The 20,460-nt window shown below is 45.7% G+C and overlaps 1 protein-coding gene across 1 annotated transcript in view; it reads right to left on the minus strand.

The window, feature by feature from the left end:
• Nucleotides 1-4,063: 4,063 nt before the first annotated feature.
• TTC34 (tetratricopeptide repeat domain 34) overlaps nt 4,064-20,460 on the minus strand; it is a 49,029-nt gene continuing 32,632 nt past the window's right edge. Inside the window, exon 8 of the mRNA XM_073316853.1 lies at nt 4,064-7,138. Within this exon, the coding sequence (XP_073172954.1) occupies nt 6,617-7,138 (522 nt within the window). The 3' untranslated portion in view covers nt 4,064-6,616. The remainder of the gene's footprint in view (nt 7,139-20,460) is intronic.

Consider the following 20,460-nt stretch of genomic DNA (forward strand, 5'->3'; position numbering starts at 1 on the left):
TCCCAGCAACGTGCTCCAACCGCTAGCCAACGTTGCTGTCAGGACCTTCCAAGTTGCCGGGCTGTTTCAGTCAGCTGCATAGTCATGCATTTGTCTTGTGCCCTCACAGTCTACCAGCTGTCACGTAAACAACTGGTCATGTGCATGGGGCTCACAGGGTTATGCAATGTGTCTGTGATGCAAATGCAGTACTGCAGTGTTGCAGAGGTTTTGTATGGCCTCCCACAATAAACAAACAAAAAAAAAGCCCATTTATGGAAGTTACAGCAGGAGTAGGATTGGAGAGGAAGATCCTTTCCGTTCCAGTAGGCTGCTTCTGTGAGGTTGGAGTGCTGTGCATTTTAAATAACAAGCCATTATATTTAAGGTGTTGCTCAGTAAAGGCTTCGTGAACCAGCAGATTCCAGCATGGACTGGTTTAGGGGAAATGTGATTAAAAAGCCGACACTCCAAGGGCAGACTGTAATGCCAATGATAATTTCATGTACCACATTACATTAATAAGGAGAGTGGCTCCTCAGAACCTTGGCAAATTGGAAATTGCTTGATGCAGAAGCGATGCAGTGATAATGCAGTTAATCTTGCCTGGGGAGACAGTAGTAAAACACATGGGTTTTAGATTAGCTGTCATTAAGTAAAACAGCTGTCTCCAAGTGTCAAATGGTGTCCTGACTTTTTTCCCCATGCAAACCCGCCGATGTCAGGGAATGACTGCAATGGCTTTGCAGGGGGGTAAGCCAGGGCAAAATTTTGCCTGGTGATCTGAATACGAAAAGCACAGGGGATCAGAGTGAAAGTCAGGGCAGCTGCTTCACTGGGAATGTATCCGTTTCCAAAATGTGTCGGATGAAAAGCTTATGCTGGCTGATATTTATTTCTGATTCTGTCGGTACCTGGCCGTGTGGAAGTGAGAGCAAGTGAAAAATAATGGAGAAGAGAGGAGAGGACTTGACAGGACCCCGCCCCCCCTTTTTTTTAAATTCAAAGAAGTTTGGCGTTTGGCTCTGGTTAAGTTCTGGGCAAAGGCTCTGACTGAATATTGAATCCAAACTAGCTCACCATCTTTTGAAACCCCTTTCTTTGCCTCCCGGGCTGCAATACTTAAGGTCAGGAACCTGTATCTATTCCACTGTAATTGGGCTATCACTGTTTGTGGCTACTTTCTCTTTTATATTCTTATGAAAAGCACTGAATAAATACTTCATAAAGCCAGGGCTGCCAAGGGATCCTGTTTCATAGAGACATTTCAAGTCATTATTTTGAAGCTTTCCTTCATTATTCATTACCTGGTGACAATGCAGGGCCAGGTGTTCTCTGCTCTTCAGCTTGGTTCCTTCCCTATGCAGAGAGCTGATGAATTGGAATTGCTACATCGTCACTGGCTTACCACCGAGGCTGCAGCACAGCATTAAGGGAGCAAAGGCAATAAAAAAGAGAGGACTAGAAGGTAGACTCTTGTCTGCAGCTTCCAGTTAAATATAGACACTGATTCTGTAGACACAGCCTTTTGGGTAAACGCAGCTTTAAGGTGGATTGAGAGTTAACTGGTGTTCATCAACTCTACATCGGCTACATGGACCAGATTCTCTTCTTAGCTACCCCAGTGTAAATCCAGATAATTGCAGATATGTCAAGTGCAGTAGCCCTGGACTTACACCAGTGTGAGACAGAATAGAACCTAAAGTATTTAGAATGGGAGACCTATCAGAGAGTTCAGAGGGCGGACGTTACAGCCACCAAATGACATCTTCTGTGTGCAGCTCCTGCTCCCAGCCACACACGGGATGAATTGGCACAGATTTCTCTTTCTATCAGTACCTCTGAGAATCACAGCTCCTCCTTAAGGGAACACACAGAACCAACCTGCCACACATTTTCCATCCAGGTGTTTGAGGAGAAGCAGAAATGATTTCCTATTAGAAAATACTAAAGGTGGAAAAGATAGGGTAATTGCAGGCCTGGTGTGGGATATCTGGGTGAGCCTTGAAGCGAGAAGAGGCTATTTCATGCTCAGTGCTACAGCAGGGCCATTCCTGGTGCACAGGGACTGCTGGCTGGGTGACAGGATTGGAAGGAAATAAGGACAAATTCTTGTTCCCCAGAGAGAGCAGGAGGGACTCCTAAGGCTCTGTTTCGGACTGCACATGGAGACCCACAGAAAACCTCTCAACACAGGGCTTGATGTGTAAACTGCACAACCCTCCTCTGTCTCCCTCCAGATAGAAATGCAGAGTGGCGTAACTTGAGCACACATTCCTGCATGCATCTGCTCTGTTGCAATTCCATTCTCCAAGCACTCCAGGGCTAGACTGTGAAACCCTTACACCCCGGTGTGGGGGAGTGCTCCCTCTGAAACCAATAGAAATCTTCCATGGCTTCAATGGGAATTGCAATGCACCCCACGGACTCATCACCATGCAGAAGAAGGGGTGCTCCAATGAAGGCCAATGGAGACTGGATTCTCAACACAGACTTTCTCCCACCAGGTTGAACTGAAAAAGAGATTTCTGAACAAATATGTACTAGTAAATCCAATTCTAGTGGCAAATACCTAATAGCAGAATGGAGATGATGTGGTGGGTGGGGGTGGGGGTGGGGGAAACCAGAATCATGGACTGGGGAGCCACTGGAATGAAGAGGGTCACAACTGACTTGCTTGCTCTCCAGAGTTCCAGGAACTGGGGAATTAAAGTGGGTCATGAGTGTGAAATTCCATTAAGCATGTAAAATGTGATGACGTTGCTAATCAAACCCTCTCACTGTGACTAATATAAAAGTTCTATTTGATATTCTAATAAATTATTTGGAAAAAAGAGGCTGTAACAGAAGAATAAAGAACCAATCAAAAGCTGGGGCACAGGCAGAGATACGAGCTTTGATCACACTTGTTTAATGGGTTTGGAAAGAGGGGAGAGGAGATAAAAGAAACAAATAAAAATGCTGATGAGATTGGTTAGACCTGCTGAGAGAAGCAGTCATTCATCTGGACCATGACTAATAGACTAAGAGGTTCTTACGTAACTTTATGGTGCTTGAAGAAATGGGAGTTGTAGGGACCTAAAGACAAATTCTCCCTGGAAGTAGCTCTCTAGCAGGCAGTGGAGTTGCAGTAGGGTTGAATTTGGCCCTTCGTTTAAAGGAACACTCCAGGGTAATAGGAAAGTTCTTCTAATCATGGTGCCTAATTACGAAGAAGAGTAAATTGTTAACAGACAAAGCTAGTCTCTTGGAAAGCGGCAGCATGCAGCAGTGTGTGGTGCCTTGAACCCAAGAGACCTGGATTCTATTCCTGGCTGTGCCGGCCACGTGACACTGAGCAAGTCACTTCGCCTCTGACTGTTTTCTCTCCCACCCTTTGTCTCTTTCGACTAGATAGAGCTTGATCCTGCACCCTTAATGTCAGTGTCAAAACTTCCATGGTGCAGGACCAGACCTTCAGACAGTACGCTTTTTGGGTTAAAGGCTGTCTCTTAACACATGTTCATACAGCATCGAGCACAATGGGGCCTCATCTCAACAGGGGCCTCTCTACATGCTACCAAGATACTGATAATTAAAGGAAGGAAGCTACAATCTTGAGTAATTACTACCCGCCCCCCCCAAATATTAAATGAATATGCTTTGACTGTGTGTTCACACCCCTTTTATGCTGTATCTATTACCCCTTTTGAGCCAAGACCATAGCCAAAGTTTGGCGCCCTGTAGGTTGCTTCCATTAGAGGGAGAAATCGATGATAGAGCCAGGCATTTCCTTTGTTGCAATCTTGTTTATTTATAAAGATTCTACGTGAAGTCCTGTTTCTCTGAACCCCGTAGGAATCAAGCAGCAGGAGACAATTCCTTTCTTTGTAGTTCCAAGTTTGCCTTTCCAGTGGCTTGTGTGTAACGAGTTGGTGAGTCTTAGCCTTGTTTCTAGTCGGCCATGTGCCTGTATCCCATTAAAACTGCTACTCATTATCCCCCTTTTGGTCACTCTCACAGTATTGCCATCCCCCCTCTTCAAAAAAATTTGTGAGAATGGCTTAAAATCATGAGTTTGTTTTAAATAATGCATTTTTAAAAACAGTTTTGAAACTTTTTATTAAGGCGAAGTTACAAAAAATTGACATCCTACATCATATGTTACTTAGTTGGGATCAGGTTAATATTAAAAGAAACTGGCTAAAGCTTCTGGCTCGCTATTTGCCTTCTGGCTTTTGAGCCTTTAGGCTGTGCTGAGGCTCCATTTTCATGCTTCACAGCAGCCGTGACAATGAGATGTTTACATAAAAGATGCAAGCTGAGATTCACATGGCACTGGGAGCTGGCGCTTTAAGGGAAAACACCAATTATTGTGAGGCTCGTAATAAAATTGTGAGGGTTGGCAACACACTGCCCTCAGCAGAGGGACCAAGGGCTGAACGAGCTATCCAGTTCTTTCCCCCAGCCACTCCCAAGAGGTGTGGAGTCTGAGTCTCATACAGGTTTTACACTGGAATTAATCCTGATTTACAACAGTGATAACAGAGAAAAATCTGAGCAGTGGGCTCTCAGAATGAAGTTAATACAGGCTAGGGAAACTTGGATACCTGTGTATCACTTCTGGAGAGGCCTCGAGGCCTTCATTCTTTAGGGATGCCTATGTGGCACCTTCACCAGCATTAAATTGTCTTGACAAGCAGCAAATTGCAAGCAACAGGGAACATATAGAGTGTGATTGGACAGCAGCCCTGCAAACGCCATGAAAGGCGCACATTTGCGTGAGAGAGACGCGATCGGCTGACTGACACCAGTTGTTCGGGCACAGAAACAGAAGAAATATCAGTATTCTCCACAAGCCAGCCTATTCCTTTCAGCTTGCAAGTGTAGCCACCATTAGTCTAAAAAATATAATTTCATGCTTGGGAAGAAGCTGTTCTATGGCTTTTTGATGCCAATCAGGAGGAATAATTACTTCTCAATGTCTCCAGCAGTAAGTTCGTTGGAAACTGTCTTGACCTTGAAAAGGAAAAGAAACCCAACCCGACCCTCCCTGTGCTCTGAAGGTGGAAAAAACAGTTATGTCAAAAGGTTACAGTCACATTCACTGGCTGCTGGGTTGGTTCCAGGGGAGTCAATTGCGGTTTTATACTGGAATATTGTCGTTCAGTGAACAATGTAAATTCATCACAAAAGGGGTGAATTTGTTCTGATTCCCCTTCTAATCTAAATCAAAATAGTAAAGCAACTGTCTTGTTTTCCAGGATGGCTTTGAAGATTGTTTACAACAGCAGATTTTTTATTGTCCCCCTCCCCCATAATTATATTGTCCCGTTTCATGGACTCTGGTATTGGAGATGGAATAGGCCACCTGGAGTCACTGATTACACCAGTGCAAAGTGACTGTAAATCATTGCCATTCCAGGCAATGCCACTGCTCTGCACCTTGTGTACTCACTCTAGATGCAAAGTGGATGCCGACTGGAAAGGTCTTTGTCCGGTCCATTCCCCATCCAATGCACCATTCTCTGCACTGTGTTTTCTATTTGGTCCAGTGGAATTCCATCAGCCTGTTGTGTCTTGTCTCTTAGATTGCAAGCTCTGTGGTGCAGGGGCTGTCATTTGCTATACAGTTGTACAGCCCCTAGCACAGCATGGCCCTGACCTGATTGCCCTCTAGGGAATATCACTATATAAATGTTATATAAGGATACCTGAGGCTATGGGTCTGTATCAGGGGTGGGCAAGCTACTGTCCGGGGGCCGCATCTGTGCCGCCCACGCAGCTCCCATTGGCCCAGAACCACGAGCATTCATGACCTGCCAGACAATTTCCAGATGTGGCCCTCAGGCCAAAAAGTTTGCCCACCCCAGGTCTGTGTATTGAGCGCTTTCTATGATTTTCCTGTGAACCCATGAATAAGGTACATTTTTAAATCACTTATTTTAAATCCTACTCGTCTCTTTAGCCTACGAGCAATTGTCTGTATAAAGCATTTGTGGTCTGCTCGGTAAAGGGACTGAGCACCCCCAAACCCAGCTGTGGAGCTCCCCTTATCTCAGGATTGGGATATTGGCAAGACTGAATACCAATGAGCAACATAAAATGCATAGCAAATGTCTTCTTTGCTGCGACAGTCATAATGCTTCCATTTGACCTCCTCATTTGACATATACAGCGCAGGATCTCTTGAGACAGCTAATGAATGTTACAGGTAAAGAAAAGAATAGCAGTCAATAGTATTAATACACTAATTATTCACAAACATTGCACGCCATTTAGAATTTCCCTTCAATCTGACAGAAGACTATGTGCTAGCCAGAATTAATCTTCAGACTATCCAGAGAAAATACCTGCTCCATAAGAAAATCTTAAATTTTAATAAATGTGTCAAAAATAATTGAAAAAGATACTGGATATTGAAGTTTGCACTCCTTTCCTTTACTTGAATTTCTTGGTCAGTTTTGCTCTAATGTTTGTAACTTGCTCTGAAACCCTTGATTTTGCTGTACACAGTACAGAGTTCATCTTGTGCCATGCAAAAGATACTCAGAACATTAATTGGATGGTGCTGTATATGGTAAACTTCTAACCCTCTCCTTTGTTCTCACATAAACAAAAACCATAGCCAATGGATCACGGGGCAAAACAGAACAGATTAATGAACGCTGCACCCGGACGCCTCTCGTTTAATTCTTGTTTTTAGTTTCTTGAGTTCATTATTGTTTTTGTCAATTATGAGACCGTAATCCACAGTTCTCCAGGCCTCTTCATAATGGGGAATTTCAAAATAATGTTGTGCAATTTGGTGAAATGTTTGGGCCAAAATTTTCCTACCGGGGCCATTAGTGATGCTGCACAAGGCCAGGGACTGGTCTAGTTGCAATGCCTGAATGTACTCTTTAACTGCGGCTTCTGCTTCTGCAAGTGATAAGAGTATCTGACCCTTTGAGCAGTGATCCTCCACTTGAGCTCTTAGGCCATGAGACTCGTGTTTCTGGATCACCTTGTCCACATCCTTTAAAGCCTGGCCATATTCCTTCAGGTGCATTAGGCAGGCAGCACGTTGCCGAAGGTATTGTGGATTATTGTTGCTTGTTAAGATAGCCAGGGAGTAATAATTTAGAGCCGTCTCATAGTGATGGTCCTTAATCAATGCATTTCCTTCCTGGGCTGCTACCTATGGACAGAGAAAGTACTGGTAATTATTCCTTTAAAAATGAGCCAAAGAAGTAGCATTTCAGCTATTATACACATCCATCCGTCTTTGCACGCTGTGTTGTTTCTCCTCTCTAATACGTTTATAGTTGAAGTTCTGCTTACTGACTTTGATAGAGTCTGTTCTACACATGAGTTAGTCTCAGCACGAAGGCTTTTCTCCTGAGCACTTTCAGTGCTGACCCATTTCTCAGTTCCTTTGATACTATCCCTAACTTTAAAGCTCTGATTCAGCAAGATGCCTGAATTAAGCCTATGAGTAATCTCACTGCAGTCATTGGGAATACTCACATGCTTAGAGTCTGCTAGCTTCTTCCTTATTTTTGTACATCACAGTCCTTTGAGCCATATCTCCTCCACAAGGCCCTGATCCACAAAAGTATTTAAGCACATGCTTAACTACATCCCTATTCATCTAAGCACTCAAGCCGGTCTTAAAGGCAAACACCAGATGCACATGGGCTGGGAGAGAACATGGGTATAATCATATTCAAATATCAACGTGGAAGTCCCAATCATATTCAAATGTAAACCTGAAAGGAATTTTGGTCTTGGCAGCCATTCCCCTATGGAACAGGGTCAGCTGCCTGCTCAGCACAACCTTGGGGCCAGACGTCACTCTGCAGGACTCTGCCTCTGTTCCCCTCTTCAGGGCCCCTTAATAACTCAGTCCAGAGGGAAGTTAAACATTCCTCTCCTGGGGTCCCGTTTCTTTGGTCCTTCCACACTGACCTTCCTGGCCCCAACCCCAGTTCAGCGTCTCTATCCCCTCCAGTGGGAGTCCTGAGCCCTTCTTCCCAGAGCTGGGTCCTCACCAACAGTCACTCCCAGGCACTTCCAGGCTGGAGTTCAGCCTCCAGGCTCTGACTTTCCAACTCCCCTCGTGTCAGCATCTTCTCTGAAGGAGCCTTTCTGCAATTTCCTGAACCCCCTTCCTTCTCCCGCCATCTTCCTGCTGCCCTTTACAGGGGAAATCCCTTAATCCTCTATCAGGCCCCATCAAGGTGAAGCACACGTGGGCTGAAGCTCTTCCTTCTGTGACGAGGATTGGCTGGCCGCTGGCCTCCAGTCCTTAGGGGGAAGCCACCTTGTTACCCCCTAAAACAAACCTTTACAGAGCGTGTGTTACTAAAGAGGTTAAATGATGCGTTATTTTCATCTAGGTTATTAAAACACTTTGTTTTTCTGTGCCTTGTTTACCCATCTGTAAAACAGGAACAATACTGACCAGTGTCACATGGGTATAGGGGTTCATTAATATTTGTAAAGGTGCTTAATGTCTTTCCTACAAAACTAAACCAGACAAAGCACTAGAAAGTCCCTCATGCAAAAGTCGTATAGACTATGATGGAAAAGGACCACATTAGATTTATAGAAATTGTTGTAAACCATAGAATTGAACAGAGCGTGGTAATTTATCCATGGGTTTTTTGACTGCTTTTATAGAAACGATAGCAGGGGACTTTTTTGTGTCTGTTAAAGTCTATAGAGTGCTGGGGGGGAAAAAATGACAGAAAAGTCGTAATTTTTCATTATATGGACTTTCTCATAACGGCTAGATTAGACCTCAGCAGTCTTGTCGATCTCTAACTTCAAAGATTCTATGGAAAGACTAATCAATAATATGTAAAAATGGACCTAAGCTTGCAATTCTTGATCACTGGAGAAAGTTATTAAAAATATCAGGGTATGTCCACAGTGGAACGCCTCCCATCTGAGACAGCAAGTCTCAGAGCCCAGCTCAGCTGACTCAGGCTCATGTGGCTTGTGCTATGGGGCTAAAATTACTGGTGTAGACATTCCCACTTGGGCTGAAGCTTGGGCTCTGGATCCGGCAAGAGGGGTGGGTCTCGGAGCCCAGGCTCCAACCCGACCGGGAACATCTACACTGCTATTTTTGGTGAGCCTGAGTCAGTTCGCCCAGGCTCTGAGACTTGCTGCCACCAAGTTATTTTTTGCAGTGTAGACACACCTTCAGTTTTGTTTCCTAGAGGCATCATGCATGATTTTCAAGGATTCTAACAGGTTGTGTCCATGTAATCTTTCCAGGAAAGTATCTTTATTCTCTTCATTCTCGGATGAGCTTTTGGCGGTTACTGTGAGCTGTTTGTCACCCGCGGCTGACAACGATAATTACCTAGTTGGTATTTTCTTCCTGCCCCTTGGCGAAGACACTTTCCTGGAGTCTCTGTCTATAGTAGCAGCGCAAAGGGTCTGTAAACCTCTCAGGAGGGCTGTCCCATGGGAGTTCTGAAAAGTTTAGCCTGAGATTCAGGGAATTTCACAGACTCTATTCCAAACATCTGCTGATAACCCTATGCTTTTCTTTGGGAAAGAACATGAGCTTAGTTACTTTGGGTTTTGGTAAAATTTCCAATGGCATTTGAAAACTATTAATGGAAGAGTGTCTGGAAATGCAGTCTTGTATCTCTAGCTCTATTATTTGTTCAAATCCAATCTGGCCTGGTCATAGGCGTCGACTTTCTAATGTGCCAGGGGGTGCTCCCCCCGGCTCCGTCCCAGACCCTGCCTCCACTCCACCCCTTACCCCAAGGCCCACCGCCGCCCTGCCTCTTCCTGCCCCATTCCGCCCCCTCCCCTGAGCATGTCCCGCCATCGCTCCTCCTCCCTCCTCCCAGCACCTCCTGCACCTTGCGGAACAGCTGATTGCAGTGGGCAGGATGTGCTGGGGGAGAGAGGGAGGTGCCGATGGAGAGGTGGGGAGGGGCTGCTTTGCTCCCTCGGAGTCAGTGCCTATGGGCCTGGTAGTGACCACAAGCTGCTACCTAAGATATATTGAGAGACAGCTTTCCAATGGTGAAATGATGAGCTACATGCCTATGTATCAGTTTGGTTGTGGGAGCAGAGAGGGTCATGCATAACTTGGTATTGTGCAATTTTGCAAGTTTTCTCCAGGGACAAGAACCCTGCTACCCAGGGTCTGATGGGTACGACTCTGTAGTAACAAAATAAATAAGCACTTTGCCATTGACTTCAACGAATGCAGAATCAGGAGCTATTTTGGGGATGTGTACTTTGCTATTTTTTTCTCAGTATGTTCCTTCTGAAGTCCAGTTTCCTCTTTTTAAACTGCTGTGTGCAGAAATGATTCACAGATATTAAGGTCAGAAGGGACCACTACGATCATCTAGTCTGACCTCCTGCACAAGGCAGGCCACAGAATCTCACCCACCCACTCCTGCGAAAAACCTCTCACCTATGTCTGAGCTAGTGAAGTCCTCAAATTGTGGTTTAAAGACTTCAAGGAGCAGAGAATCCTCCAGCGAGTGACCCGAGCCCCATGCTACAGAGGAAGGTGAAAAACCTCCAGGGCCTCTTCCAATCTGCCCTGGAGGAAAATTCCTTCCCGACCCCAAATATGGCAATCAGCTAAACCCTGAGCATATGGGCAAGATTCACCAGCCAGATACCCAGGAAAGAATTCCCAGAAACCCCTTTAATGGAGGAAACAAACAACGAAACTCAGACTGAGCTGTCTCTTCATCGAAACAATTTGCTCCTCTCTGTTTAAATTGTGGTTGTGCTCTGGAAGATGACTGTATAAAAATGACTCCCTTTTAGTGAATTGCTCTGTGCCCTAGGCGTAGACAGAGTTGAATGCTCTCAGATTAGGGATAATAAAAAAGTGTGCTACTTTTTACTTCTGTTCACATTGCAGAGCCAGCCCAGCAATAGAATGAGCTGAATTATTATCTGATTCACACACCATCAACAGGTGGAGGCCCAGCTGGAAGGCCAAATTCTAGCTTCTTTCACACATTGAAGATAATGGGGCTGCACAGATTCAACTGAGGATAAAATCCAATCTGCAGAATCTTTGTCATGAGTGATGATGCATGAAGCGGAAAGACCCTTGACTCTTAGATCCTCAGTTGCATTTTAAGTCTGGTAGTGAGAAACCCCTTCAACACACAAAATGTCATTGAGAGATGATTAACATTGAAGCTCATCATGCCACATTTACCTAGTCACTTTTGGGACAGCTCCCACAAGACAGAGAACAAACAGATCTTCCGAGAACTGTTTGGATTTTGCTGTTTTCATCTGCTCTCAGATGGTCTGCATAAAGATATTTAAGTTGTTCCTGCGCATTATGTCCCTGTCACAGTTTCAGGGCAACTGCACCTATAGTCCTCCTCCATGGTCCATCAAGGGCAGTCCCTTTAGGCATCCAGCTCTCAGCGGCACCACTCTTAGGTGGATGCCAATGTCACACTCCCTCCTGACCAGGGATTTTAAGTCTACATAGCTGCCTGTCTTGCACTCTGTTATCCCCAACAAGCCAGTCTTCCTGAAAAGGCCAGCACCTGCACTTTGCTTTCCCTCCCAGGGCAATGGCCAGTGTGTCACCCGCAGTTACAAGTTACCACACAACTCCTTCTAAGCAAGCACATTTATTATGAAGGTAAAAGCATCATAGAGAAAGCATATAAAAGATAATAAAGAACCTACACACATGCTAAAACCTTAACAGAGGTCAACCACCAGCTCCAACCTGGGGTTATGGTAGATTTTAGTCCCTCAAAACCCAGAACTGGGTTTTCCTGGTGGTTACCAATTCATCCATCTTAAATCCAGAACCAGAACAAAGACTGGGCAGATCCAGCCATTTCTTTATACAGCTCAGGCCTTTGATCTTGGTTTTCTCTAACAGGTAATCAGCAGACAATGACTCTCTCCACCGAGCATAGCTTCAAACATCTGGGTTTTTGCATAACTGGAGTTGGGGAATTTGCATTCACCTTTCCCCAGAGATTCCCCAGGAAATCCACTTAATACTTATTGTCCCAAAAGTCCACACTTGTCAGGCCCGTTTTCAGTATAGTCTTTGGAACTTAATACAATAAGGTCTTGCAAGGATATGGCCGGAAACTGCCATATCTGTCAGAGTACCAATTCTGCTGGCTCATTGTTTTCATTCAGCTATCTGCCGTGCTCTACCTGATGCAAAACGTGGCAAATAATTCTGAAGCAACCATGTTAAGAGCACAAAGGGGGAATCTCTATGTAAACACCCAGGTCTTCGTAGCAAAGATGGAGCTAGACTGAAAATGAAAGTTTCCGGTTTCAGGGAAAATTAGTCATCTGATGGCTTTGCTAACCATTATTCTTGAGTGCAAGTTAGCGATGAGCCCTTGTCAAAAGGAAACAACAACAACAAATAAACAAAAAACCCCACAACCCAACACCACGACTCAGAAGGCTGAAAGAGCCAAATAATTTTTCAGGTTCAGAAAGATCAATAAGGAAAGTTCCATTAGAACTGTGTGCCTCTCATGCATTTCTCATTACTGCTAATACTAATAAATGAAGCAGTGCTTTTACATGCTGTAGCAGAGGGAATGCTTAAGTCATAAACAACACTATCACAAACGTTAAGTCTTAGGCAAGGCTCAGCTAAGAGCATGTAAGCCCTGGATGGCTGGTTTCATTCGTGTCATCATGAATAGACGCAGATGTTTTAGCCCGTGTCAAAAGGCTGGCAGTTGGAGAAAGCATGTAGCCTTGACAAGTGCGACTGATGAGCAAACCTTCCAAACTGTGGAAGATTTCAAAAGTTATGTCACAGCGCTTCTTGATATGATACAATTATTTCTTCAATGACCCATTTGTTTTCAGACTGGGTGAAGGTTGGCTGGCTTTGACCATTCTGAACACATGTGGCCTCTCTGGGTGAGGTTGCTTCCTGATGAGTTTCTCTGAAATTTCTGTCAATGGCTCCACCTGCAGAATCTTTCTGTGGAAGATGGATGTGCTCAGCTTGTCACAGGAAGCCCCGGGCCCTGTCTTAGGCCTGATGCAGGAAAGACTTTAGCCCTGGTCTACACTAGGACTTTAGGTCGAATTTAGCAGCGTTAAATCGATGTAAACCTGCACCCGTCCACACAATGAAGCCCTTTATTTCGACTTAAAGGGCTCTTAAAATCGATTTCCTTACTCCACCCCTGACAAGTGGATTAGCGGTTAAATCGACGTTGCCGACTCGAATTTGGGGTACTGTGGACATAATTCGATGGTATTGGCCTCCGGGAGCTATCCCAGAGTGCTCCATTATGACTGCTCTGGACAGCACTCTCAACTCAGATGCACTGGCCAGGTAGACAGGAAAAGAACCGCGAACTTTTGAATCTCATTTCCTGTTTGGTCAGCGTGGAAAGCTGCAGGTGACCATGCAGAGCTCATCAGCACAGGTGACCATGATGGAGTCCCAGAATCGCAAAAGAGCTCCAGCATGGACCGAACGGGAGGTACGGGATCTGATCGCTGTTTGGGGAGAGGAATCCGTGCTATCAGAACTCCGTTCCAGTTTTCGAAATGCCAAAACCTTTGTGAAAATCTCCCAGGGCATGAAGGACAGAGGCCATAACAGGGACCCGAAGCAGTGCCGCCTGAAACTGAAGGAGCTGAGGCAAGCCTACCAGAAAACCAGAGAGGCAAACAGCCGCTCTGGGTCAGAGCCCCAAACATGCCGCTTCTATGATGAGCTGCATGCCATTTTAGGGGGTTCAGCCACCACTACCCCAGCCGTGTTGTTTGACTCCTTCAATGGAGATGGAGGCAATACGGAAGCAGGTTTTGGGGACGAAGAAGATGATGATGATGAGGAGGTTGTAGATAGCTCACAGCAAGCAAGCGGAGAAACCAGTTTTCCCAACAGCCAGGAACTGTTTCTCACCCTAGACCTGGAGCCAGTACCCCCCGAACCCACCCAAGGCTGCCTCCTGGACCCAGCAGGCGGAGAAGGGACCTCTGGTGAGTGTACCTTTTAAGATACTATACATGGTTTAAAAGCAAGCATGTGAAAGGATTACTTTGCCCTGGCATTTGCGGTTCTCCTAGATGTAGTCCTAAAGCCTTTGCAAAAGGTTTCTGGGGAGGGCAGCCTTATTGCGTCCTTCATGGTAGGACACTTTACCACTCCAGGCCAGTAACACGTACTCGGGAATCATTGTAGAACAAAGCATTGCAGTGTATGTTTGCTGGCATTCAAACAACATCCGTTCTTTATCTCTCTGTGTTATCCTCAGGAGAGTGAGATATAATTCATGGTCACCTGGTTGAAATAGAGTGCTTTTCTTCAGGGGACACTCAGAGGAGCCCATTCCTGCTGGGCTGTTTGCCTGTGGCTAAACAGAAATGTTCCCCGCTGTTAGCCACAGGGAGGGGGGAAGGTTGAGGGGGTAGTCACGCGGTGGGAGGAGGCAAAATGCGACCTTGTAACGAAAGCACATGTGCTATGTATGTAATGTTAACAGCAAGGTTTACCCTGAAAGAGTGTAGCCACTGTTTTATAAAATGTGTCTTTTTAAATACCGCTGTCCCTTTTTTTTTTCCTCCACCAGCTGCATGTGTTTCAATGATCACAGGATCTTCTCCTTCCCAGAGGCTAGTGAAGCTTAGAAAGAAAAAAAAAACGCACTCGCGATGAAATGTTCTCCGAGCTCATGCTGTCTTCCCACACTGACAGCACAGACGAATGCGTGGAGGCAAATAATGTCAGAGTGCAGGAAAGCACAAAATGACCGGGAGGAGAGGTGGCGGGCTGAAGAGAGTAAGTGGCAGGCTGAAGAGAGTAAGTGGCGGGCTGAAGAGAGTAAGTGACGGGCTGAAGAGAGGGCTGAAGCTCAAATGTGGCGGCAGCGTGATGAGAGGAGGCAGGATTCAATGCTGAGGCTGCTGCAGGACCAAACCAGTATGCTCCAGTGTATGGTTGAGCTGCAGCAAAGGCAGCTGGAGCACAGACTGCCACTGCAGCCCCTCTGTAACCAACCGCCCTCCTCCCCAAGTTCCATAGCCTCCACACCCAGATGCCCAAGAACGCGGTGGGGGGGCCTCCGGCCAACCAGCCACTCCACCACAGAGGATTGCCCCAAAAAAAGAAGGCTGTCATTCAATAAATTTTAAAGTTGTAAACTTTTAAAGTGCTGTGCTTAAAGTGCTGTGTGGCATTTTCCTTCCCTCCTCCACCACCCCTCCTGGGCTACCTTGGTAGTCATCCCCATATTTGTGTGATGAATGAATAAAGAATGCATGAATGTGAAGCAACAATGACTTTATTGCCTCTGCAAGCGGTGATTGAAGGGAGGAGGGGCGGGTGGTTAGCTTACAGGAAAGTAGAGTGAACCAAGGGGCGGGGGGTTTCATCAAGGAGAAACAAACAGAACTTTCACACCGTAGCCTGGTCAGTCATGAAACTGGTTTTCAAAGCTTCTCTGATGCGTACCGCGCCCTCCTGTGCTCTTCTAACCGCCCTGGTGTCTGGCTGCGCGTAACCAGCAGCCAGGCGATTTGCCTCAACCTCCCACCCCACCATAAACGTCTCCCCCTTACTCTCACAGATATTGTGGAGCACACAGCAAGCAGTAATAACAGTGGGAATATTGGTTTCGCTGAAGTCTAAGCGAGTCAGTAAACTGCGCCAGCGCGCCTTTAAACGTCCAAATGCACATTCTACCACCATTCTGCACTTGCTCAGCCTGTAGTTGAACAGCTCCTGACTACTGTCCAGGCTGCCTGTGTACGGCTTCATGAGCCATGGCATTAAGGGGTAGGCTGGGTCCCCAAGGATACATACAGGCATTTCAACATCCCCAGCAGTTATTTTCCGGTCTGGGAATAAAGTCCCTTCCTGCAGCTTTTGACACAGACCAGAGTTCCTGAAGATGTGAGCGTCATGTACCTTTCCCGGCCATCCCATGTTAATGTTGGTGAAACGTCCCTTGTGATCCACCAGAGCTTGCAGCACTATCGAAAAGTACCCCTTGCGGTTTATGTACTCGGCGGCTTGGTGCTCCGGTGCCAAGATAGGGATATGGGTTCCGTCTATGGCCCCACCACAGTTAGGGAATCCCATTGCAGCAAAGCCATCCACTATGACCTGCACATTTCCCAGGGTCACTACCCTTGATATCAGCAGATCTTTGATTGCGTGGGCTACTTGCATCACAGCAGCCCCAACAGTAGATTTGCCCACTCCAAATTGATTCCCAACTGACCGGTAGCTGTCTGGCGTTGCAAGCTTCCACAGGGCTATCGCCACTCGCTTCTCAACTGTGAGGGCTGCTCTCATCTTGGTATTCATGCGCCTCAGGGCAGGGGAAAGCAAGTCACAAAGTTCCATGAAAGTGCCCTTATGCATGCGAAAGTTTCGCAGTCACTGGGAATTGTCCCAGACCTGCAACACTATGCGGTCCTACCAGTCTGTGCTTGTTTCCCGAGCCCAGAATCGGCGTTCCACAGCATGAACCTGCCCCATTAGCACCATGATGCATGTATTGGCAGGGCCCATGCTTTCAGAGAAATCTGTGTCCATGCCCTGATCACTCACGTGACCGCGCTGACTCCTAGATGTAAAGACACCCCCTTTGTTGATTTTAGCTCCCTGAAGCCAACCCTGTAAGCCGTGTCCTCAGTCGCCCCTCCCGGCGTCAGAGCAACGGCAAACAATCGGGCATCTGAGAGTGCTGTCCAGAGCAGTCACAATGGAGCACTCTGATGGGGCTAAAACATTGTCGCGGGTGGTTCTGGGTACGTATCGTCAGGCCCCCGTTCCCTCCCTCCCTCCGTGAAAGCAAGGGCAGACAATCATTTCACGCCTTTTTTCCTGAGTTACCTGTGCAGACGCCATACCACGGCAAGCATGGAGCCCGCTCAGGTAACCGTCACCCTATGTCTCCTGGGTGCTGGCAGATGTGGTACGGCTTTGCTGCACAGTAGCAGCAACCCATTGCCTTCTGGCAGCAGACGGTGCAATACGACTGGTAGTACCCCAAATTCGAGTACCCCAAATTCGAGCCGGCAAGGCCAATTTAAGCGCTAATCCACTTGTCAGGGGTGGAGTAAGGAAATCGATTTTAAGAGCCCTTTAAGTCGAAATAAAGGGCTTCATTGTGTGGACGGGTGCAGGTTTACATCGATTTAATGCTGCTAAATTCTACCTAAAGTCCTAGTGTAGACCAGGGCTTAGCTGCCAGATTTTAACAGAAGGTCAAGATAGAACCAGGAACCAAAAAAGCCCACAGCTTTATGTCAGGAGCATCCTAACACAACAGAATTTTTCCTGTGAGTGCTAGATCACATTGCCCTAAAAAGCACAGGGCATTTCTTTGAAATACATGTTTGTACATTTAATAGACAATGCTCCACCCTTTTAAGGATAAATATTTTCTCAGTGACAGAGAAACCACCTCTGCACATTTCTGTTGCTGTCGTGAAGACCTTTTCCAGTTAGCGCCAATCTTTATTGACTAACTTTGCATTGAACTTTGTCGAGCAGGAGTCAGGTTAAGCTCAATACAGCAGAGGCAGCTCCGATTGTTAAGTAAGTTTCTGCTTTGACTCCTTCAGACAGAAAGCAGGGATCTCTGACATTGCTGGATCTAAACAAGCTGGTTGGTGGGAAATTATGGATTACTCCCCTCAACCAAACTCACAGGAAGAGTTTCTGAGAACTAAATTATACTATTCTGTTTCCACTACTGGAATAAACATGGTGATCATGATCTTGCGAGCTGCCTAGTCACTAGTTTATTATAAAGGAATGGTAGAGGGCCCATTTGAATGTACAGTACAGATGAAACACACTAATTAGCAGCCCAGTTTGTACAGCTGCTTCTGAACAAAGACACTTATAAAGCAACTACAGAAAGGGAGTGCAGAAAAAACCATGGAAAGCAGGCTTAACTTTGCTTTACAGCAAGTTGCTTTGCAGTCAAGAAACATCTTTCTTTTTTCGCATCACCAACATGACCTCAACTGTTTAAATGTTTGCATCAGGAAAAATTAGGGTGAGAGCAGACTGTCAACTCCATATGCAGATAATAACAATCTGAAAGAGGACAGAAGCATAAGGCTTTAGTAGAGATTTTCAAAGCAGTTTGGGGCTTTGAATTTCAACAGGACGTATGTGTCTAAATCCCCTAGGTTTCTTTGAAAACCAAATCAAAACCTCTGTTTTCCCAAATGACTAGCACTGCTCCCAAAGCCAATTTTGAGTTTTCCTGCACACAATAGTGTGTGGAATGGGCCAGCATGCTGCCTAACACTGAGGGCCAGTTTCAGATGTTGCTGGAATCGCACCAGCTCACAATGGGGCTCCATTGGGCCCTGAAAGTATTTCTGCGGGGATGCAGTTGCAAATAGCCCAGGGGAAAAACCAACAGCTGGCAACCAGCAATAAATGTTTAACCTCTGACATCAGAAATTGCAGGGTCGGACACAGCAAGCTCCTTTTCTCTGACCTTCTGGAGTCAAAACAATCTTTCAGTCTCTTAGGCGCAAGTGACCTTTCTGCTATTTTCAGACTCCTCAGCACCCGGATTCCTTGACTGTAAATACCCTTTGTAGTGGGAGGGTTTTATTATTTGTAATTCCTTTGCTTTTTAAGTTTTTAATAAGGGCTTCTCTTCTGACAAGTGTCAGGAGAGCTCTTTTCTCCACCCTTTCTCATGCAGATAGCTTTTAATTTGTTTTTAACTTGTTGGACCAGACTCCAGGATAACAACGACATATTTCTATAACACCCTTTGTCCCCCCAAACACTTCAGAATCAATGTGTGCAGTACGAGTAGTTAGAGCAGGTATTGGGGGAATCAGGACTCCTCAGCTCTATTTCCAGCTCTGCTACTGATTCCCTTTGTGACCTTGGGTGACTCACTGAATAGTTCTATGTCTCAGTTTCCCATTTTATAAACTGGAGATAACAATGGAACCAACCCCACCAGGGGTTTAATTAGGATGAACTGATTCATCTTTGTAAAGCACTTTGAGGTCCTCTTTTACTTATTTTAGCACAAAGTGTGTCCAATAGTTTCTGTGCTTTTACCAAGAACTCCCTTACACACACAGGTACTTAAATTACCATGTGTGCCCAACAAGGGTTTACAGGTAAAACACCTGGAAAACAGCCCAGTGGGGATTTCAATCACTGAACCATCTGGGGGTGCTTAGTTCACAAGTTTTATTCTGGGCTAATCACTAATAAAAATAACTGCAGCAAGTAACCCTTCTGCAGTCAAGACAAGTGTTCTGTGGAAAGACCTCGAAGTGGCTGAGGTCCAAATGTGCACCCAGTTCCTCTGTCCGTGAGATTACAAACAAAATATTAAGAGAGTCTTGTTTTATTTTTAATACTCCTATCAACTTGCTTCTTTGAAACCAGCCCAGCTGCCTCATCTCTGGCAGGGGAGAGGAATATTTCAGATTAAATCAGCCCCTGGCAAAGGTTTCGTTCTGACCCATTGCCAAAGCTGCCCACAAAAGGCAGAAAAAAGCTTCTCTCCCGCTTCTGAAGATTTCATTATCTGTAGCACCACTGAGTGCCCCAAAAGTCAGGCTGGTTTAAACGGTGCAAAAAGTACATTTTTCTTAACAGCAACTCGAAGGAACTCCTGTGCTTTCAAAGCAGTGAGCAGGGATATAGCGGTGAGACTCCCATGCAGACAGAGTGACCTGGCCACTTGGGGAATTCAGCTCTAAACCTTATCTTCACTGACAGGCACCTACTCTTGGGTCTCCACAGAAACACTTGATTGCACATTTATCTTCTTTATATTGTTGATGGTTGCAAATTACTTCTAATATCTCCTAGCTCTTCCCCCAGCAGAGTGAACATTGCATGTGATCCAGAGGAGAGAGGCTTTTTTCATGGTAATGGAGTGTATCTAGGGACTGGTAAATTAATACTTGTTTACTTATGTCCTCCTGCTGGTTCACTAAAATACATACAAGTACTCCCCTCAAGATGCATTTAGAGTATCAGCGTGTTGCTTGTTTTATAACCCAGGAGAAAGCATAACAATATAGCTTCCCACCAGAGCACACGCAAACCACAGTCCACAAATTGAATAAAAGGAAGCAAACTGATTCTGATTAGGAAGGAGCATTCTCAGAACACAGAGCTTCTGGGTAATTGGAATTGCAGATGCTCAAGTGAATATTAGCACTGCTCATCATCAGACTGACCTTCTCCTGGTTTATCACTTTTCAGAATAAGTGATGCCCTGATGCATGCAATACCTTGGGCAATGGTCTTGTTAAATTTCTATCTATTGGTCCATTTCACCCTTCCACCCACATGGCCCTTGTCACCATAGTATTTGAACTAAATAGGGTCAGGGTTGGTCAACACTTGGAGTGGAGACTTCCAAGGATGGTGACTTGGAATGGTGCAGGAGGTGCTGGTGACTCAGTAGAGACCGAATCAGGATCACTGATTATACTCAAGTAATAACAACAGTCATTGGGTTCCAACTGAGACTCAAT

The sequence above is a fragment of the Lepidochelys kempii genome, chromosome 18 (assembly GCF_965140265.1).
Source record: "Lepidochelys kempii isolate rLepKem1 chromosome 18, rLepKem1.hap2, whole genome shotgun sequence".
Lineage (NCBI taxonomy): Eukaryota > Metazoa > Chordata > Testudines > Cheloniidae > Lepidochelys > Lepidochelys kempii.